Source organism: Phalacrocorax aristotelis, chromosome 4 (genome assembly GCF_949628215.1).
Source record: "Phalacrocorax aristotelis chromosome 4, bGulAri2.1, whole genome shotgun sequence".
NCBI lineage: Eukaryota > Metazoa > Chordata > Aves > Suliformes > Phalacrocoracidae > Phalacrocorax > Phalacrocorax aristotelis.
In genome coordinates, this window is record NC_134279.1 from 38,132,976 (window position 1) to 38,151,702 (window position 18,727).

Consider the following 18,727-nt stretch of genomic DNA (forward strand, 5'->3'; position numbering starts at 1 on the left):
TGTATTTCAGATAACAGGATTCAAAGGGGCTGGCAAATAATGGTCTAGAATTTGGGCAGTTGACTGACCTTGGAAAAATCCCTGATTTTTGTTCTCACCTTTTAACAGTGCAGCAGTAGAATACTCATGAAAGAGGTATGCAGTTATCCAGCTTTTGTAAAGTTTTCCTGCATTATTATACAGTGAAGAACATGAACTATTGGGGGTGCCTCATGTAAGTGAAGAACTTGTGTCCCTGGATTCCTGTTGTTAAATTGGTACAGACACAATGATATGGGGTTTTGTGGTTTGTTTTGTTGTTGTCTTGTTTTCCTCCAAGATAGTAAGGTGATTTGTGTCTCGGTAGTGAACCTCATCCCCAGCAGGTATGGATGTCAAGGTATTGTTTAGATCTGGTAAAGAGGCCTTGCTTGGTCCTAGATGCCCGATATCATAACTCTTGACCTTAAAAGAGTGTTTGCTTTTTTGCTTTCGTGCTTTTTTCACAGTTTAAAAGCAGAAAGCACATTCTCATGTTCTCTGATTTAATTAACACGTTATCCTAAACTCTTGTCCTTACACCAAAGTGAGAAAAATTTTACGAACATTGGGAAAAACTTGTCTATGCTGACAGACTGCATTTTTTCCACTCCTGAAAAGGAAATTAAGGTAATCTGTGACCATTCTGACAGTTGAAGTCATTAATATGTTGAATTTTGATGTCTAACGTTTAACATTTAATAATTATAATATATACTTTAAAATCCATGTTATGTGCACTAAAGTTTAGGCTTAAGTAATAACCCTTTGCTTTATGTAAAAAATGGAGATAAATCAGTTAAACATCACATAAAGTGACTTCACAAACATACAAACTAAATATTATTTTGATCTTGCAAGTAAAATTTAATAAGACTGACCTTACAAGTGTTGGAGGAACACAAAAGATATGCTGATTTTTAATTTTTTTTTTGTTAAAAGCATTGTTAGATTTAACGCATAAATAAATATGGTGTCTAGAAAAAAGTTTGTGGCTCTTTTACTGTGGTAACCTTTGCTCAAGTCAAACCTCAAGCTTACAAGCCTTTTGTAAGCTAAAGTAGGTACTCTGGAAATGGGACATCTTGTCACATTTGGGATGAGTATCCATCAGTTATATATTTTCTTCATGTCTGTTCTAATGTAGTTGTCATATGTAAGAGTTTTCAATGGCAAGTAATTTAAATGAATAGTATAACTTGCTCCCATTTTAAGATGGCATGCAAACAGAAAGTTTGCTATACTGAAAGCAAAGCTGTGCACAGGTGGTGACAAATGCTTCTGCTGTCAAAGGGAAGATTGGCAGTCTACTGCACATCCACCCAGCTGAGGCACCAGCCCGACTGCACTGGGCTTGTCATTATTTTAAAGATCCGGATTATAGATTCATCTGCAGCAGCAGCTCAACAGGAGAGCATTTGTTCAAATGGTCTGTAACATTAGTAAATGTGTTATCGAAACAGCACGCATAGCTCCTTTGTAACTGTTGCTTTGGTGTTGCCAGTGGTGCGGGGAACATCATTGTAATGATGTTAACGAATAAAAAAATTAGTTTGGCAAATACTATTACTTTATCCATATGTTTTGGTCGAGGTGGTATTTTAGTCATACAAACTCACCTTGGAGAACAGATTTGTCAATTTTCTTTGTTCGACAGAGTTTTATTTGAAGTTCTTAAAGTTCTTGAGAAAACGCAAGTAGGACAGGTATGCCTGGACCATCCCATGCCTGTGTTATTCTGATAAACAGGAATTTGCTTGCATGAAATTGGGTCATATGGCCAGAGATTTAAATTACTGGCAGTATATTTGCCTAAAAACATTCAAATAAGACTTTCATGTTGGATGGGGCATTTAAATGCGTTGCAGCATTTGGAGTGAATGATTGTTCTGTGTTTTTAGTGTTTTCAGTTGGTGTTCTTAAATCTGATGGGAGAATCAGATTGTTACTTAGCAATCTCTCTCATGAGGCTAGTGGGAGGGAGAGAGCATCAGCATTATAAGATTCAGAAGCATGCTCCTGGGAGTTTAACAGTTTTGTGTCCAATAGCCCTGAGCTTTAAGTTTTAAACCTCCATTTCTTTCCAAGTGAGGAGGGCAGGGGGAAGTGAACGTACCTCTGCCTTATTTTCCTTGAAATTATGTACTCCGTTCCTGCACTCTTCAATTTAGCTGTCTATATTCCACCTACACAACTGTGTAATATCTGTGTAATAGTCCCTTCACTGTGAACGTTTTTGGGACACACAGTGATTGTAGGGTTTTTTGCCTTATTCCTTGGTCTTTTTTTCTATTTCTTTGACTTCCTTCCCCCCCCCCCCAGCCCCCCCCCCACTCCCCCGCTGGTTTTCTACCTACTGCAGTCATGAAGTGGCAGTAAGATTTGGTGACCTTACAGTGTGCTTTTGTTTTTTGCCTAAGTTTTTGAACATGAAGGAAATGATACTTTACATTGTGTTTAAAGGGAAGGGGAAAATGTGCTGATAACTTCTGTTTTTGAGGTACTTCAGAAGAAGAATGGTTTCTGCATACGTAATCTGTATAAAATTCTAAGTACTCCTGTAAATAGTTGTGAGTTAAGGTGACTGCTTGAAATTGAAGATTTGAGGTGATCTGTTGCTGCAGCAATTGTCATTAACCTAAAAGGGTTTAATAGTCCAAGCACTTGTTGACACTGCTTAGGAGAATAATATCCGTGTGAGATTAAATTCGAGAATGTAAAATAGTTGAGAGGCATTACAGTCAGATGGTACGTGCTGCTGAGATCTCTGCCAATCTTTACCTTGAATTCAGAACTAGTGTTTATGAATCTTGAATCCTGTGGGTAGTCTAAGGATGTCCTAATGTTTGTGGTTACTTTTGAAAGGGTTTCTGTGACTCCTAAAGAGATGCCACTTTGCTTATACAATATTTTGGAAGCAGCTGGGGATAGCCTGTCATGTCCGATTATTGCACATCATGTTTATTAATATCTTACTTTAATCACCTAAAAGCGAACACAAAGTGAACACAACGTTGCAGTTAGGTTTTGGATGAACTGTTCATACTTGTTCATTCATTCTTCACTGAAACATATATCGATTCACTGAACTTCTGCTTTAATTATTTTTTAATAAAATATAATTTATATGTAATTATTAACTGATAATGGACAGTACATATGATTACGCTGCACCACTGTACCTTGAAAGTGGTGGCAGTTGAGGAGGAAGGAATAGGGAAATGGAATCTACCATTTATTTCTTGAAATTGTTTTGTCTTACAAATTCCCTGAGAGTGGTGTTCTATTCACCTAATTACATAAGTATCACTTTTCACATTTTGAATATAAAGAGTCTTTTTTCTGCTTTGGAAACAACCAAGTTTTTATCAGTCAGATGCACAGGAACATCAGTTAGACTTTGTTAGGCTGACTTAAATTTTCCATTACTGTATGAAATGCTGACTTAATTTTCTAACAGGTGAGTAGAGGTGCGTAGTAGTGGTAAGTGTAAATAGTCAGGGGGTATTTCATGGCATGGCCATCTGGAAGTTTTGACTTTCACTACTGTTTTAATGGGTTTTATTGATGTTTTTATGTTATTCTTCAAGGCTTATGCCACAGAAACCTAGGCTAGATTTTGGCTGAAAATACCAACTAATGCAGAGTAAGATGCGTGTTGATAGTTAGGTATGTAATAGGAGTTCAGAAAGTGGTGTCCTCCCTTCCTGAGCTGGGGAGGCATTTCTGTCTTGGCAGAACTTCATTTTTTTCCTGACATGAGTGTAACACACCGTGCTCAAATTCTGCTTATGGTGTTAACGGCAAGGCCACCGAATCAGACTGAAGAGGATTTTAATTGCTTTGTCAATAAGTAGTCATTTTTAATTTTGTGCTAGACTTCATAGAATGAATAACTTCCGCTCTTTCTGGTCAGCACTTCATCATAAAATTGTTTGAGCTCAGCATTAGACTGTTTTACAAGCCTTAAGCGTATTTTAACATTTTAAAATCATCTATTGGTTGCACTGTCTCACATTACAAAGACTTTTAAAAATTCTAAACTAATTTCTGTAATTCAATCATTTAAATAATAACATCTTTTAGCATATACTAGAAGACCAAGGGCACAAGTGTCATTAAACTCTCATAAATGTAAATATATTCCATTTAAAGTAAATGTGCTCTGTATGAAATGGTGTCCTTAGAATAACCCTGTGTAAAAAGAAAAAAAAAAAAAAAACAACCAAAACCCCCCAAACAAAAAACCAAACACAACCCACCAAAAGAAAAAAACCCAGATATTTCAGGATCTTGCTTTACTAGAATTAATTTCCACTAATTTTATAGCTGCATTGACTAGCAGTCTTTGTCAGTACCGAAAGAAATCACTGTGAAACAAACAAGTCATTCTCAGTGGACATACTATTTTGGTGGAAGGCAGCTGCAGATTGTATGATGTAGTATTCTGTCATATTCATTTTTTTCCTGTGTAACAACTGCTAAGTCTTTTTTCTATTGTTCTTTTTTTAAAAAAAAAACACCACACCAACTTTGAAGTTACTTTAAGCACAGATGTTCTCTGATTTTTAAAGAATGTGTTGTAAATGTGTTATAGAGAACTGTCCTAAACTTGAAGCCTAATGGAAGAGTGGCATGTTCCTGTTTGCCCTGGCTTGGTCTCCCCTGTGTCAAGTGGTGTGAATTTGTGGCACTTGAGATATATGTCACATAGGGCTGACAATTAGTTTATTGCTTGAGCACGTTCCCCATTGCATTTCAGCTCCTCTGCAGTATGGTGTTGCTAGTATAACATGAGAAGTGGTACAGCGTAAATGGGAGTGACTGGGGAAATTTCTTAGTTTAAGATATAATTGCAGTCAGAGAAGAGAATTATAGAAGCCATATGTATGTGAATCTCTTCCAGATCTTGCATCCCCTTTTGTTTTTAGTGGAACTTGTGATTTCAGTGCGTGTGGAGAAGCAGGAGCTGTATTCAGAAGGACTTTAAGTGATGTGTTGAAGGGTTCTGGACGTTTACCTGCCACAGCCCCTGCAGATCTGTGGCCTGCGTAGCAGCGAAACTGCTGAAAATCCGAGAGAGCTCGTCAAGTGCACTGTTTATAAATACTTGATAACAGTGTTTACGGCTCTGCAGCAGCACTCTTTTTGGTGGGGGAAAAAGGGAGGTGATGTCAAACCCTCTGCTTTATCCTCCTCTTCATGAAAAGTCGAGTTCAGTTCAGGATTTGGCGAGGTAAACGTGGGTCCTTATTCCCGCCCTGACTTCAGTGGTATTCTTAGGAGCCAGCAGCGAACGGATCTCCCCCCCTCTGGGGCTGCCTTGATCTTCAGAGGCTGATACCAGATACAGGCAAGAGCTTGCTGTTTTATCTGCATTGTCCATCTCTACCTTAATGAGTGAAATGGTTAAGTATCCAAGGGGGCGAGCCTCAAGGAACGTGTCTTCCATTTGACTTGAATATTTCGGTGGATAAAGGGAGAGGGAGGGAGAGGAGAGAGAGAAATCCACTTACATCACTCGAACTGCATTGAGTGTGTGCCTGTGTGCAGGTTAAGAGACAGACTACAGTGTCTTTGCTTTCTGCAGGAAGCAGCAATGCCGTTTGTATCCTAAGAGGAATTTTTTATTTAGAAAAGGAAGCATTCTTTCTACCCAGGAAATGGCTTTCCTTGTGCGTTGCTATGCCAACTGCCTGCAGCCATGGTCTTCCAAAGTAAGCACAATAACGTAATTATATTGGCGTATTGCATTCAGACTCATGATTCTCTGGGTTTTTGTGTGTGTGTAACTGTGTTGTGTTTCTGTTGCTGACTCTTTGGGCAGTAGACATGCTTGTCTTGATTGCGAGGAACAGGCATCATAAAATTAAATGTCCATCAATGTCATGCTGCTAAGATTAATTGTGCAAACTTGGTTAGCTGAGTGGAACAGAGATCACTGGTCACTACTCTGTCAGCATCATTAGCAGCCAGGGGAGGAGGTCCCTATTCGTGTGCTCTGCCCTGATTTTGGGGGAGTGGAGGGTAGTGGTGGAGGGGGGGAGGCTGCGTGTGTGAGTGTGTGTGATGGCAAATGAAACAGGAGTATTAACAATGCTTGGCTGAATGCTGGAGGCTGGTTCCCTGCACCCTGACTAATATAATACTGTATTAAGCTGTTTTGAGGGAGTCTCTGTGCAGTCAGCCATTTTAGCTTTTTTTCCTCCTTTTTCTTTTCCTCCCATTCCTCAGGCTCAGGGAATGGTTTTGTTCCCTTGGATGAATGCTGGATATGTAGGGTTTCATCAGGCTCCGTGCGTCCTGACATGCTTAGACTTTCAGTGTTACAAAAATGGAGACTAACACTGTCGTTTGGATTGCTGCTCTGCACTACAAGTGCGAGGGGGGTTTTGAGCTTACCAGTAGTGACACTTTCAGCTCCAGCTTGGCTTCCCCCCCTCCTCCTCTTTTTAATTTAATGCTGTAGAGGGTGACTTGCCATCCATAAGAAATTGGTACATGATGTGTAAATTCAGTTCGGCTTATGTTTCTTCATTATGAAACCACTTGCAATCCCAGCTAACCATGGAGTTATGGGCCAGCAGGAGAAACACTCAGTAAGTACTGCAAATTGTTTGTTCTATGAATAACCTGTCACGGGCAAACTGCATGGAGATTGAAACTGCTTGTCGTCCTGCTCGCGGGCTTTCCTGCTTGTGAATTTAATAGCGGGTTTCGAGGGAAAGCTGTACCTGAGGTGGCATTAGAGTCAGTGGCTGTATTTAAGGTCATTTTTAGCTTAGAAAAGGCAACTCTGTAGGTTCTTTTTGAATGTTAAAAATTTACTGAAAAAATGCTGACGTATTTTCATTGGGCAAGAAGCTATGAGCATTCAGTTAAAACTTATGCATTTGTTAAAACTTTAAAGAAATATTCAAGCTGTATAACAAGTGATATAATTGTAGGTGGTGATAAGAATAGATTTATTCTGTCTAGTGTATGGTACTAGCATGCTGTTGCCTTGTAGCATGGCGTTTAACATCTGTGATACACTTACGCTGAAAATGCAGAAACTGTTAGTAAAACATGGAATGAACAAAAGGTGTAAGTACTGATGCTTTCTAATTGATCCCATGAGTCAGCTACACCTTTGTCATGCTTTAATCCCATAGGCTGCCTGTGTTTATTGTTTGGGAAAAATGCATTCATAAGCAGAAGAGCAAACATTATTTAACAAGGCCTCAGGTGTCAGGAATTGTAAAGCCTAAATTTCTATGACAAAAAGATCCTAGAGGTACAGATTCTTATTACTCAGCTAACACATTTAAATTTTCATGCTAGATGTTACATGGTTCAATATAATTTTCAATCTTAAAATTTGTTTCTTGAAAAGATATTTTTATATATATATATGTTCTGTGCACAGTGTATGTTAGAATTTGCATGGGAATGTGGACCATATACTCAGCATACACAGCTAAGAATCGTAAACATTGGGAAGATGAGATAGGAACTTTTTAAAGGAAGAACATTTTCTCCAGGAATTTAGTTTTGATAGTGTAGAAATACGGAAACTAATCTAGAAACATTTCAGAATGTGACTAGTGGATTTTTCTTATGCATGTAGCAGACATATCACAGTTTCTTGTTGTAGGCTGTTTTGTTTCTTTCCCTTCTTCTTAATTACATTCTAAGTATAAAGGAGTTCATGTTACCAAATCATTTGGTGTTCATGAAATATTTAGAACTTAATCTAAAAAAAATTCTCCTCTCCTCCTGAAACTCGAGTACTGAAGAAGCTGAAATAGAACAGGATACCTTGAATTTGCAAATAGGAATAAAATAAGAAAGCTGCATGTATATTAGTTTTTCCTGCTCTTCCTACTCTCCAGAGAATGTCGATGAAAAGTTCTAGGTTGATTCTGGTAACACAGCAAGCCTAAGTAATATAAAATAATTCCTTATAGATAAAGGAAAAAAAATAACCTGGCATTTTAGAGACTCTATGTTACAAGCTCTGTCATATTACAGTTGTATTACTTCGAGGTAATTAAAACTCAGACTTAAGTTTCACACTGTGGACCAAAATGAAGGAATAATAAAACGGAGAAGGTTGAGGTATTGATTTACAAGAAAATTAGTTTACCTTAAGGAATGTCCACATATATGTAAGAGAGAAAAATCATACTTTGACATAGGGCTGGCATACAATTGCAGATTTTGCATTAAGAAAAGCCGTAGTTTAGCATTTATGTAGATGTTTAAAATGAAACTGTTAGGACACAATGTAGCTCAGCAAAAAATGCCACTTCGGCAATGAAAGTTCTCCATGCTTGCTCTCCGGGTAGAGGTTATTTTGCTTGGAAAATGGGACTGAATGATGTGGATTCTTGGTAGAAAGGGAAGGCAAGCTTGGAGTTTCAAAGTATACAAACTTTGACTTGCTTTCCTTAATAGTAAAACTTACTGAATTAATAATTTCTGGTGATGAGTTATTTTCATGCTAGTATGTTCCCAGAATCCTAAATCTCTTACTGATATCTGACTTGATTTTCAAGCAGAGCACCATAACTGCTTCTGTGACATCCCTGCCTAGAGTCTCACAGCTTGATTTGCTGGGACAATCCGGAGTTGAATGCAAAAATCTCCTGTGCAAGGTTTCACAAAATTATGTGAATTAATTTTAGTTAATGCTGTTAAATCTTGATTTCACACTAGTTTAGTTAGGGAATGAGGGATATGGGTTAAAACTACTGTTCTGTGAAAATGGTTTGCAAACCAACTGTTACATTCATCATGGTGGGAATGGAAGGAGGAAAAAGTGAAAAATTGTGTTGTTTCCTAGATTACTTATATAAAAAATAAAAGCAGCAGTATCAATCAAGTGTACTGGTCCTCCATGCCTCATATTTCATAAATCTCAAGAGTTTGATATAGTGCTATGGACACCTATCTGAAGGTGTTGATCCTTGATACACAACTGTTGTAATTTGCTGAACAGGGAGTAAAATTATGCTCTGAGTGAAAGACAGCAGAGAAATGAAAGCTGAATTGTTGAAAGGCATTCTGCTTAGTTATTGTATTTGAAGTACTTAACCAGATTTTGTGTAGTTCAGTAGGTTCATTCTATTTGGCTGTATCCTTGCTGGTTTTAAGAGTCCTCTCAACTAACTTTGTAGTATTTTCATTATAATTTTCCTAATTTTATATGTTAGGAGGATGAGTGGTGTTTCCAAAAATGGTCATTTTGTGGATGTTGAAACGTCTCCTGAAAAGTTTCACACATTGTATCATATACCTGCTTTATTATGTGGAAAAATCACGTGAAGATCTAGCATATGAAGGTTCCCATATGAAGGTAGACTTGGGCCTTCTAAAATGTTATCTATCTCATTTCTTCTCTTCCTTTGTGTTGTTTGTAGGAACTTTATACCTGTAAGTTTTTTAATTTTTTAAATAATGGCTTTTAAAAATGTGACTTGAGGTGCATGGTTCTTTCGTGACTGTGTAATGATTTACAACTCACGAATTGCAGGGTACATTAGAGTGACTTATACACAACCTGTAAGAAAGGATAAGTTACATTTTTACTTTGGGTATTACTGAAGTAAAGTCTGCTAATAAAGGATATTTATTTGTGACTTTCCTTTAGTGATCATGTAGGTACTGCAGTCTTTTGATGTGTTTGACCTGTCTTGAATTACTGAAAAATACTGAAAGCAGTAAGTCAAACCTTTGGCCATATTTTAGTTCACAAAGATATGTGGCCCTGTGCCAGGGGCCCCCTCACTCCCAGCAATGAGAAGGAAATGAGTGGTATTTTGAGGAGGAGTCCTGAGTGGTAATTGTTCAAATACAGTTAGTTTAGTTTGGTGTGTAGTAAGGGTGTTGGTTGGCATGTTTTCCTAAGAAAGCCGGAACTATACAGAAGAAGCATAATTTTCTGGAAAAGATAATCAGTATTGCTTTATAACTTAAACAATGAAAGTAATCTGGGATAGTTATTTGTCTTTAGAGTGAGCATCATGCAGTACTAATAAGACATGGGAGAGAGAGGTGTGATGATGTGATCAGTGGCACTTGGTAAGCTGAACCATCTGAGGTGGCATCATAACCGGATTTTTTGGAGAGATATATTCCATATATATACATATTCCAGATATATATATCTCTCGAAAAATAGATGTATGAAAAAGAATTCCAACTAGGTAGTAACCTATTAGCTACTGTAGCTGCTGCTGGCTGTGATTTTGTTCATCTTAATGAATTACATTGCACTGGGACTTGATACAGACTTTCTTCTGTGGGTGTTAGGCACCTTTGGTTTCAATAAGTGACAAAAATAGATTTCTGGTTTGGCCCCTTCTCATTATTCCTTTCCTTTTAATTTGTATATTTTGAAAAAAATCCTCTCTCAAGATCAATGAAGGATTTGTGGATTTTTCATGTGACTAAGAATAGTGTTTCACCTCTTCATAGATGCATTATGGTACAGTCTTTAATTACATGATCATATATCTTCCACAAGATTCATCTCAAGATGGATAGCTCTGGTTTAATGAGCAGCTGTTGGATATTTTCGGCTAGTTTCATTGCTCAAATGGCAATGTTGTGTTTATGGCGTACTATTCAAGTCCTGCTCAGAAGATGAAAGCATTAATTATTTTTCCTTCTGTGGCTTTCAAAAGTGTTTGTAACTACAGTGTTCATGTGATCCCTTAAAGTAATGGGGGGGTGGAATTAGCTTAATTTTTCAGGTAGCTCTGCTGAAGCAAATCTTTGGCAAAAAGTAAGGACAGAATTTTGAGAACTCAGCATAGCTGGGCCTAAGTAAGTGCTCAAAGGATGGAATTTTTTATTTGAGTTTTCTGTGTATTGGCCCAGTTCAGGTACCCATGGCCTAATGATCATCTGAAAGGTTGAGCTTAAGTGATTCACCTGGCATCCTGCCAGAGATCTGTGGTAGAGTTTCACTGAATTCTTGTTCTCCAGGACAGTATTTAACTGCAGATTTTCACAAAAGCTTATAAATGGTGAAATTTGGGTCATTTCATAGGAATGACGGTGAACGCATTAGTGACCTGTAGAGATGGCAACGAAAGGATCCTTGGCACATATGAGATGTCCTGCCACCTTTCTGTTACTGTTTCAAGGCCTGGGGATTGCACGACATATTTAAGAGAGAAGGAAAAAAAAAAGAAAACCATGCCAAAAAGCCACCATCTATATGTATATTGTGCATTTGTGCACAAATCTTTCTCTGCTTTCTTAAGAAGTCGCTGAAATTTCTTCAGATCAACATGGATGGCTGGTGTAGAATACCTCATGGCAGGGCATTTTTTTACCAAGTTTATGAAGTAGGAAAGGTTCAGGCCTCATGATGAGAATTGGGAAGCTGACCTAATCAGTACTACTGGTTCTGGTTTACATTCCAAAGTGGCCAAATCTAGTGGTGGTGTTGGAGTGCTTACAAAGTGACATTTACGATGGCGCACACTGAAATGTGTCATTTATAGTCACAATACAGACGTGAACCTGAAAAGGCAAGTCAGCTTCTTCCAAAATGCTATATGGAGACCAACAGACTAATACTGTTTATCATTGCTGAATTGTAGGCAATCCTGCCTGATCTTCAGCCGTGCTGAAAATCCAGTTGAAATTTGACAGTTGCTGATACTCAACAATTTAAAAAAAAAAAAAAAAAACAAAAAAAACAAAAAAACCAAAAACAACCCACAACCCAAGCAGCCAAAAAGCATAATGTCAAAAGAAAAAAAAATCCTAAATCCCTTAAGATACTGTTGATTTGCTCCTGATTCTACAAGTTAACAAAGACACAGGAATTAATAGAAGCTCTAAAAAGCAAAAGATAATGGACTGCGTTATGTTAAGTAGCATAGGTTAAAAATATCAGGAAATTAGCAATATGCACATAGAATAGCATGAAGTGCATTTTAACTAGAAGCAGCCACAGTCAACTAAGGAAATCCTGTGCCTCAGTATTTCAAGCTGATTCTTCCACCTGCAAAATATTTGCACTCCCTTGCAGAATACTGGCTCAGGATTTTTAAACAGTGGTACTTATGCTTGCACTTATACAATTTCCAAGTGATGTAAACTTACCAGTTCAGCAAATGGACATCTAAAAATATACCAGCAAGATGAATTAAATTAGATTTTTGGAAATTTCATTTTTAGTTATCTAAGGCAGGGAATCTCAGATGCAAAGAAATACATAGCTTATAAAGTGATTAGAAACTGCTGACAGTTGCATTGCTTGTTTTTGCACTTGTGATTGCTGCTGCTGCTGGTACTACTCCAGTGTGCAAAAATGGTGTCTCATATGACCTGAAGCTCATCTGCAAAATACTTCTGTACTTGACAGCTTTACAGATTGTCTGCAAAATCAATGAAATATCATAAGATAACTGCATGTGATTTAACATTACTAGCATTAGGAACCATGATTTTTAATTTCTGAGCTAGAATTGGATAAACATTTAAACTGTGTTCAGACCATCAGCTCTCTGGGATAATGAATGATGTTGATGTTGGATATATAATTTTTTTAAGTATAATTTTTTTAAAGCTTATTTAAAGTTTGTTTTTCTTCAACTGTCTTAGCTATTTTTTTTACTCCTTGGTGTATTCTAGGCTTTAGATTGCTACAAATTAGTCCTTAACAGCATCCTTGATCTTTGAAAAGCTGAACTAATTTTACTAACCCTTTCATGAATACACAGTGGTGTGATTTTTCTCTGACTGAAATAAATACAAGATTGGCAGGATCTCAGGATTATTTTATTAAAGTCTGATTTTGATTTTTGATATCTCAGTTGGAACAGCAGATGTATAACCAGGCTATTCTTTTCACTATTATTGATGCATTCTTATTAACATTCTCTAAATTTAAAAGTTACTTCAATTAATACTACTAGAAAGAAGAAAAGACTTGATAGTGGGCTTTTTCAGGAATTCTTGCAGGTGAGGGTAATACTGAAGCAGTATTTCCAGTGTTCTTCATTGCCAACGGATGAGAAGTACTAGTGACTGTGAAGACCCTACATAATAAGTATAGTTAATGTTAAGGATTTGAGAAAAATGAAATACTAATGTCTCAAGGTTTACCCTTGACCAAAGAACCTCATACCTGCCACACTTCATTTTCAATATTATATTTAAAGGAGTCTTGTAGCTATAGTGTAAGAGAAGTGCGGGATGACCCCAGCGGGTCTGCAGGCTTTTTAGGGTTCTAACCTCTGCATGCTTAACCCATCAAGCTGTTACTGAACTGTAACTGGGACTCATGTGGTATCCCAGTAGTGGATGATCGGTGGTTCTTCCAACTTTGTCAGCTTGCCAGTAGTCTTTTTTGCTGTTCATTTTGAGATGGTGATGATTCAGCTGGGAACCACAGGAAGAATAAACTACTGAAGGGAGTCTCTGCTCAGTGGGTTGCTTGTGAAAGCTGATGCAGTGCCCAGGAGCTGGAATTCATAGGAGTGTGTGTCATTCCTTCCTAAACTCTGTGTTTGTATGGGGATACTAGAAGGACAGATGAAGGACAACAGATTGTAATGCATTTATGTGGGTGATGTTGAAGGTAAATAGCCTTATGGTAGCATAGAACCTGACCCAAATAGTGCTGCTACTAAGTCCCTAGTACATCTGAGACATAGGGGTGGAGGTGAGCCTATTGCTCACATAGCTGCTTGACAAAACGTGAATATGATGATGGTTTTAACTCTCTCTGCTCAAATATATGCGTACCTCCATGGCATTTTCTGCCTGTAATGGAGGTGACCTTTCTCCTTTGGACTGGGAATATGAAAACTGATTTAATACCAACACTCTCTTTCACCCCTGGCTTCTTGACTTGAATCGAGAGCCAATTACTTTTCAAAATAGAGGAAAAGCAGGCTCGTGAGTTAGGTTGCAAAGAAGTGCAAAGTCTTACATTAGAGCTGCATTTAGTATCTGTTAATAAGCTAAAAAATGCTACAGCAATGGTAAAATATATCTCCATGTAGCACTTCTAACTTTCTACCTGTAGATAATTATTTCAACTGTTCCAGGGTTGGCTAGTGACCGAATGTTTATTTTTGGTAGTAGTAATGCATCCTCTTGGTAACCGCAGTTACCTGATCTTCAGAGGTATATGGATAGCCAGGAACCACACTGTAAAGCCAGACAATAATCCAGTGGTCCAAATTCCTCAACCTGTAATTTCTTTAACTCAGTCTATATATTGCCTTGTTTTATCCAACTGCAGCCTTTGAGCTTGCTTGCTTACAAGCGTAGGTGCTGTGCGCTGGGTCATTTGGACACACTGACTGGGTAGGATTTATTAGTTTATAGCTTGACTCCAAACTGTGACTTTGCAAGTAAGAAAAAAGGATTAAAGGTTTTTTTCTCCTCCTCTGAAGAATGATTTCATTAAAATGACGTGCTATTTTGTAGGTCTGCTCCCTTTGTGTATTTAGTTGTGTTGGCTTGCTTTATAGTTAAAAATAGGCCTTTACTGTTCTGTGCTGCTGTTATTCCTGCAGAGCTCGGAGAATGGGAGCTGGGCTGTGCTGTTAGGACTCCCATCCATCCATTGTTCCCTAAAAGCCTATCTGCTGCTGCACACCTGCCAGCCTGCCGAGTGCTGTAGGAGTTACATGAGTGTCAGGAAAGTCTAACGTGGGATGATTTGAAAGGGTGTGGTAAAGCCTGAAAAAGAGACTATGGCTGCAGAACTGGTCCATTAAATTTAATATTGGTAGTGGGTTCAGTGGTTTGAAAATGGGGTGATGAAGGATATTGTACCTGAACACTGGATGTATTTGGTTGTGGTGGAAAAAAAAATATAGTTTAAATTTTGGGAAATCTAAACTGAATTGTGGGAATTACTTCTTAGCTAGCTATATCCTAGATTTGCTGAACCATCAGCTCTGCTCTCATTTTAACCCAACTACATATTTTTGTGATCTTGATTCTTTTTTCTTATACATAAGCAGTTAAAGGTACTTCAAACCTTGCATTGTACACTGTCTGCCTCTGTTGCTTCACTGATCAGTATACAGCTTGACCTCTAAATCTTAATGTATTCCTGATAACGAGCTAGGAAAAAAAAAATCTTCCAATTACTTGGCAGGCAGTAGCTCTTCACTCTTATAGATTGCTCAGCAAAAAGCCAGATGTCAGACTTGGATGTTGCGTCTCCCTGGCGCGCTTGCCTTTTCAGTTTTGACCCGCATCACCAGTGGATTTTTAGCTAGATTTTTTGGCCTTTGATTAAGAAGTTGACCATAGGGGGCTTTTCTTTTTAATACCCATAAATAATGGAGAAGGATCTTTCTTCTCTTGTCCTCACTTTTAAGGAACCACAAGGAAAAAGGAAAATGCATTAATTTATGGATTTCGGAGCCTTTCTAAAGTGTCTTATTTAAATAATTAACGCCACATCTGGAAATGGTGGTCCACTGAATTTTTTAAGGCAACGGACAAGACTTATACTAATTCTTTAAAAAGTGAAGCTGTTCAGAATAAACTGTAAACAGTGTTAGTTTCTGTTAATAACTGTAGAAGCCTGTGTGCTAGATGTACCTATCCTCGGTGTTGGTATATGACTTCTGCAAACATTTTTCTGTTATCTGAATCTAGGAGTTTCTGTCCTGTTCAGTCTTGCTCTTTTCCAAAACAGGTCATTCTTTTAGTTGCTAATATATTATTTTTTAGTTTTGTGAAAAGATGAGAGATCTCTTGCACTTCAGAGCAAAGGATTTCAGAGATTTCTGTTTAGTAGAGAGTTTCCAAGGTCCCTGAATACAGCTGCTATTCCTAAATAAATGGGTACAAAAGTGTAGTTTCACAAACAGTGGCGTGCATGTCTGCAGTAGTATACAAAAAATCTAGTTATCTACCTCTTTCCTGTTGAAGGAAGAGGTTGTTTAGGCAGTTAAATGTCGCTCCTACACCTGCCACTTCCATTAGCATTGTACATTACTGTTCTTTCTGTGATGATGGTACCCAGGGAAAACTAAATTTAGGAATTCCTGAGTTAGAGTAATATGATTTTTTTTTTTAAGTGGAGGTTCAGTGTTCCAGCTGGGGTTTTACTCAGTTAAGCATGCAGAGATAACATGTTTAATGTAGGAAATTAGTAAAATGTCTACCACTGTTATGAAAGAAACTAACGTTAATTATCTCTTGCACCATGGGGTGTTACAGCAAAGACCATTCTAGTATCGCCGCAAATCAGACTCTCAGATTTCCTGGTTATTGTAAGGTGACCTAATGCAGTAGGTAATGTACCTGCACTCACCCTGGGTCTCTGGAACTTGTCTTCTGGTAGGTGGGAGGAAAAAAAGATGAACTTCACTAATTGTATTTGTACAATGGGCTTCATTTATTAGTCCTAGTATTTCCATTGGTTTCTGTGCTACTTATTTTTTCTGCAGCTTGGCAATCTCTGGGTTAAAATGTTTTCCTAAATAGGCACTGCTGAAATATTTCATGATGTCAGGAGAATATATAAGTTGCTACATGAATTACGTTTTTTAGTATGCCGTTGACCTACGGCAGGAATATAAGGGATGATTTAAACTCTGTGTACACACCTGCACATGCATAAATAAATTTCTGGAAGTCACATCTGAATGTCAGTATTTTAAGCAGAATAATATGGCGCTTCAATTCGACTCACAATGTGTCCTTGCTCTAAAGCAGCCTTGGTTTTAGCAGGCACCATGTAGGGGCATCTTGTTTTGCTTCATCGTTGAAGAAAGATGGGAAATCATTACCTTCTGAATATGTTGTTGTGGACATTTGGAAAAGCTAGGTGATTTTTTTTAAAAAAAAAAAAAGGCTAATTGAACTTAGCATTTGATATTACAGTTTTGAATAACTGACACTTAGACTACAAAGAAAAGCTCTGCAGGTTGTTTGAAAATTCAGTGGAAATATTGCTAATGTAAAAGATAGTTCTTCGTTGGTTTGTGTAACTAATTTTGAATGGCTCTGCATGGTTGTTGCTGTACGGTGCTCCAGAATTTAGGGAACATCTTTGCACTTACCTGAAGACTCTCTGATGAAAAGAAGAAAAATAGTCCTTTACTTTTTCCCTGCCTGTGATCACAGTGAGCACACACAAGTAGGTCTTTTGCCCAAACTAGCACATTTTTGTAGTAGTTCGAAGAAGTCAGGATCTTGTTCTGTGCAACAATGTGGAAGCTCTGGGTGTATCGGGAATGCATATACCACGCATAGTTTTAAGAGTTTGTGTCAGTGTGAAAAATTTTCATTAATTTTCTTTAGCTACCATATGAGGACAATGTAAATAAAATAATGTAGCAAGCAAAGCTGGGGATGTTATAGCAACATTGACTGCTGTTATATTGCTGTGGCATTAGTACAGTTGCATTTTCAAAACTCATCAGTAATAAAGCTGTTTAACTAGTAGGCATGGTAGTATAGCATTAAAAAATCATAGGTAAGGTAAAATCATACTATTTTAAGATTTTGCAACATTAGTCATGTATAAAGGGAAATGCTTGTAGTTTAAAAATATTTCGAGGGTTATCTTGTTGCTGTCCTGTTTTTGTTATCCAGAAAAACAGCGAGACATTACGTATATTACTTTACAATGCAAATATGAAACCTTTCTGGTCTCTGTGTATCAGTCTCAGAAGTATTATCTATAACCTCTTTCAAAAATCACCTTATTTTAAAAATATCTCCATTTTTAAGCAAAATAATTTGCCTTTTTACTGGCTATTCTTTAAATTTTTATATCATTATTTTGAAATGCTCACTATTATGCATAGCAGTGCATATGCAATGTGCATATTATTCAATTAAGAATCTCAAAACTTTGTTTCTACACATTTTTGCTTTATATCGAAGAATGCCACAATCAGAATATTCTTAAAACCAAGGTTGAGCAAGTACTTTGATAGCCTCTTGTGTGTCGAGAATATGCATCCTGCAGTATTGCATTTCTTCACTTTTTTGCTTGAGATGAAACAAAAATGTGCATCTTTCATTGTCAGACAAGGGAAATAGAGGAAGCTTCCACTGTAGAGCAAGCACATGGAAAACAAGTAGTTGCAGTGCATGATTTCTTATTTGGAGCCAGGCATTAGCAGAAGAAATGATGCATGTTCCTCTCCTATTTCTTAAGCTATTGAGAAGCAAAGTCATTGCATTAGGAAATAAAAATCCAACCCACTTTTCTCATGAACTATTCCTTAATACTATAATGCAAAGATAATCCTTTAGTTAAAACTCTTAACAGTGGCATTGACGTGGTTGCAGCCATCAAACAAAAAAATTTCCATTTAATTGTTTGTGAATTTTCATGTTTCTGTTTAAATTTGCATCAAATTATTTTCAGTTAATTTGGTATTTTATAGGGGTAAGACTCAGTGTACAAATGGAAATCGCCAGATTTTGAATCTGTGCACAGCAATTTCCTATGTATCTATATCTTTTAAAAATATTTTCTTTGGAAGTGTACTGAATACTTAAGTCTCTACTAAGAAGCTACCAGTAAGAAAACCTAAAATGTTATGATGTTAATTCTATTGATTTTGTCTATTTTCCTCTGTTGGTTAGTGTGTTTCTGAATGATATGTATATTAAAAAAAAACAAGCTTGCTTCAGATTTTTGTGCTTGGAGGAGTGACATAGATCTGGAAGGGATTTTCTGGGTCACTGCTATTATACACTGTTGCACAGCACG

The 18,727-nt window shown here is 37.3% G+C and overlaps 1 protein-coding gene across 13 annotated transcripts in view; it reads left to right on the forward strand.

Moving 5' to 3' along the window:
* RAPGEF2 (Rap guanine nucleotide exchange factor 2) overlaps positions 1-18,727 on the forward strand; it is a 190,209-nt gene that overhangs the window by 113,235 nt on the left and 58,247 nt on the right. The window contains exon 1 of one of the 13 annotated variants that reach the window (XM_075091049.1): positions 6,518-6,617. The exons of 11 other annotated variants lie outside the window; for them this stretch is intronic. In XM_075091049.1, the coding sequence (XP_074947150.1) occupies positions 6,558-6,617 (60 nt within the window). In that variant the 5' untranslated portion in view covers positions 6,518-6,557. Of the gene's footprint in view, positions 1-6,517; positions 6,618-18,727 lie in introns of those variants that run through there. One more of the 13 variants, XM_075091050.1, reaches the window with a different exon arrangement.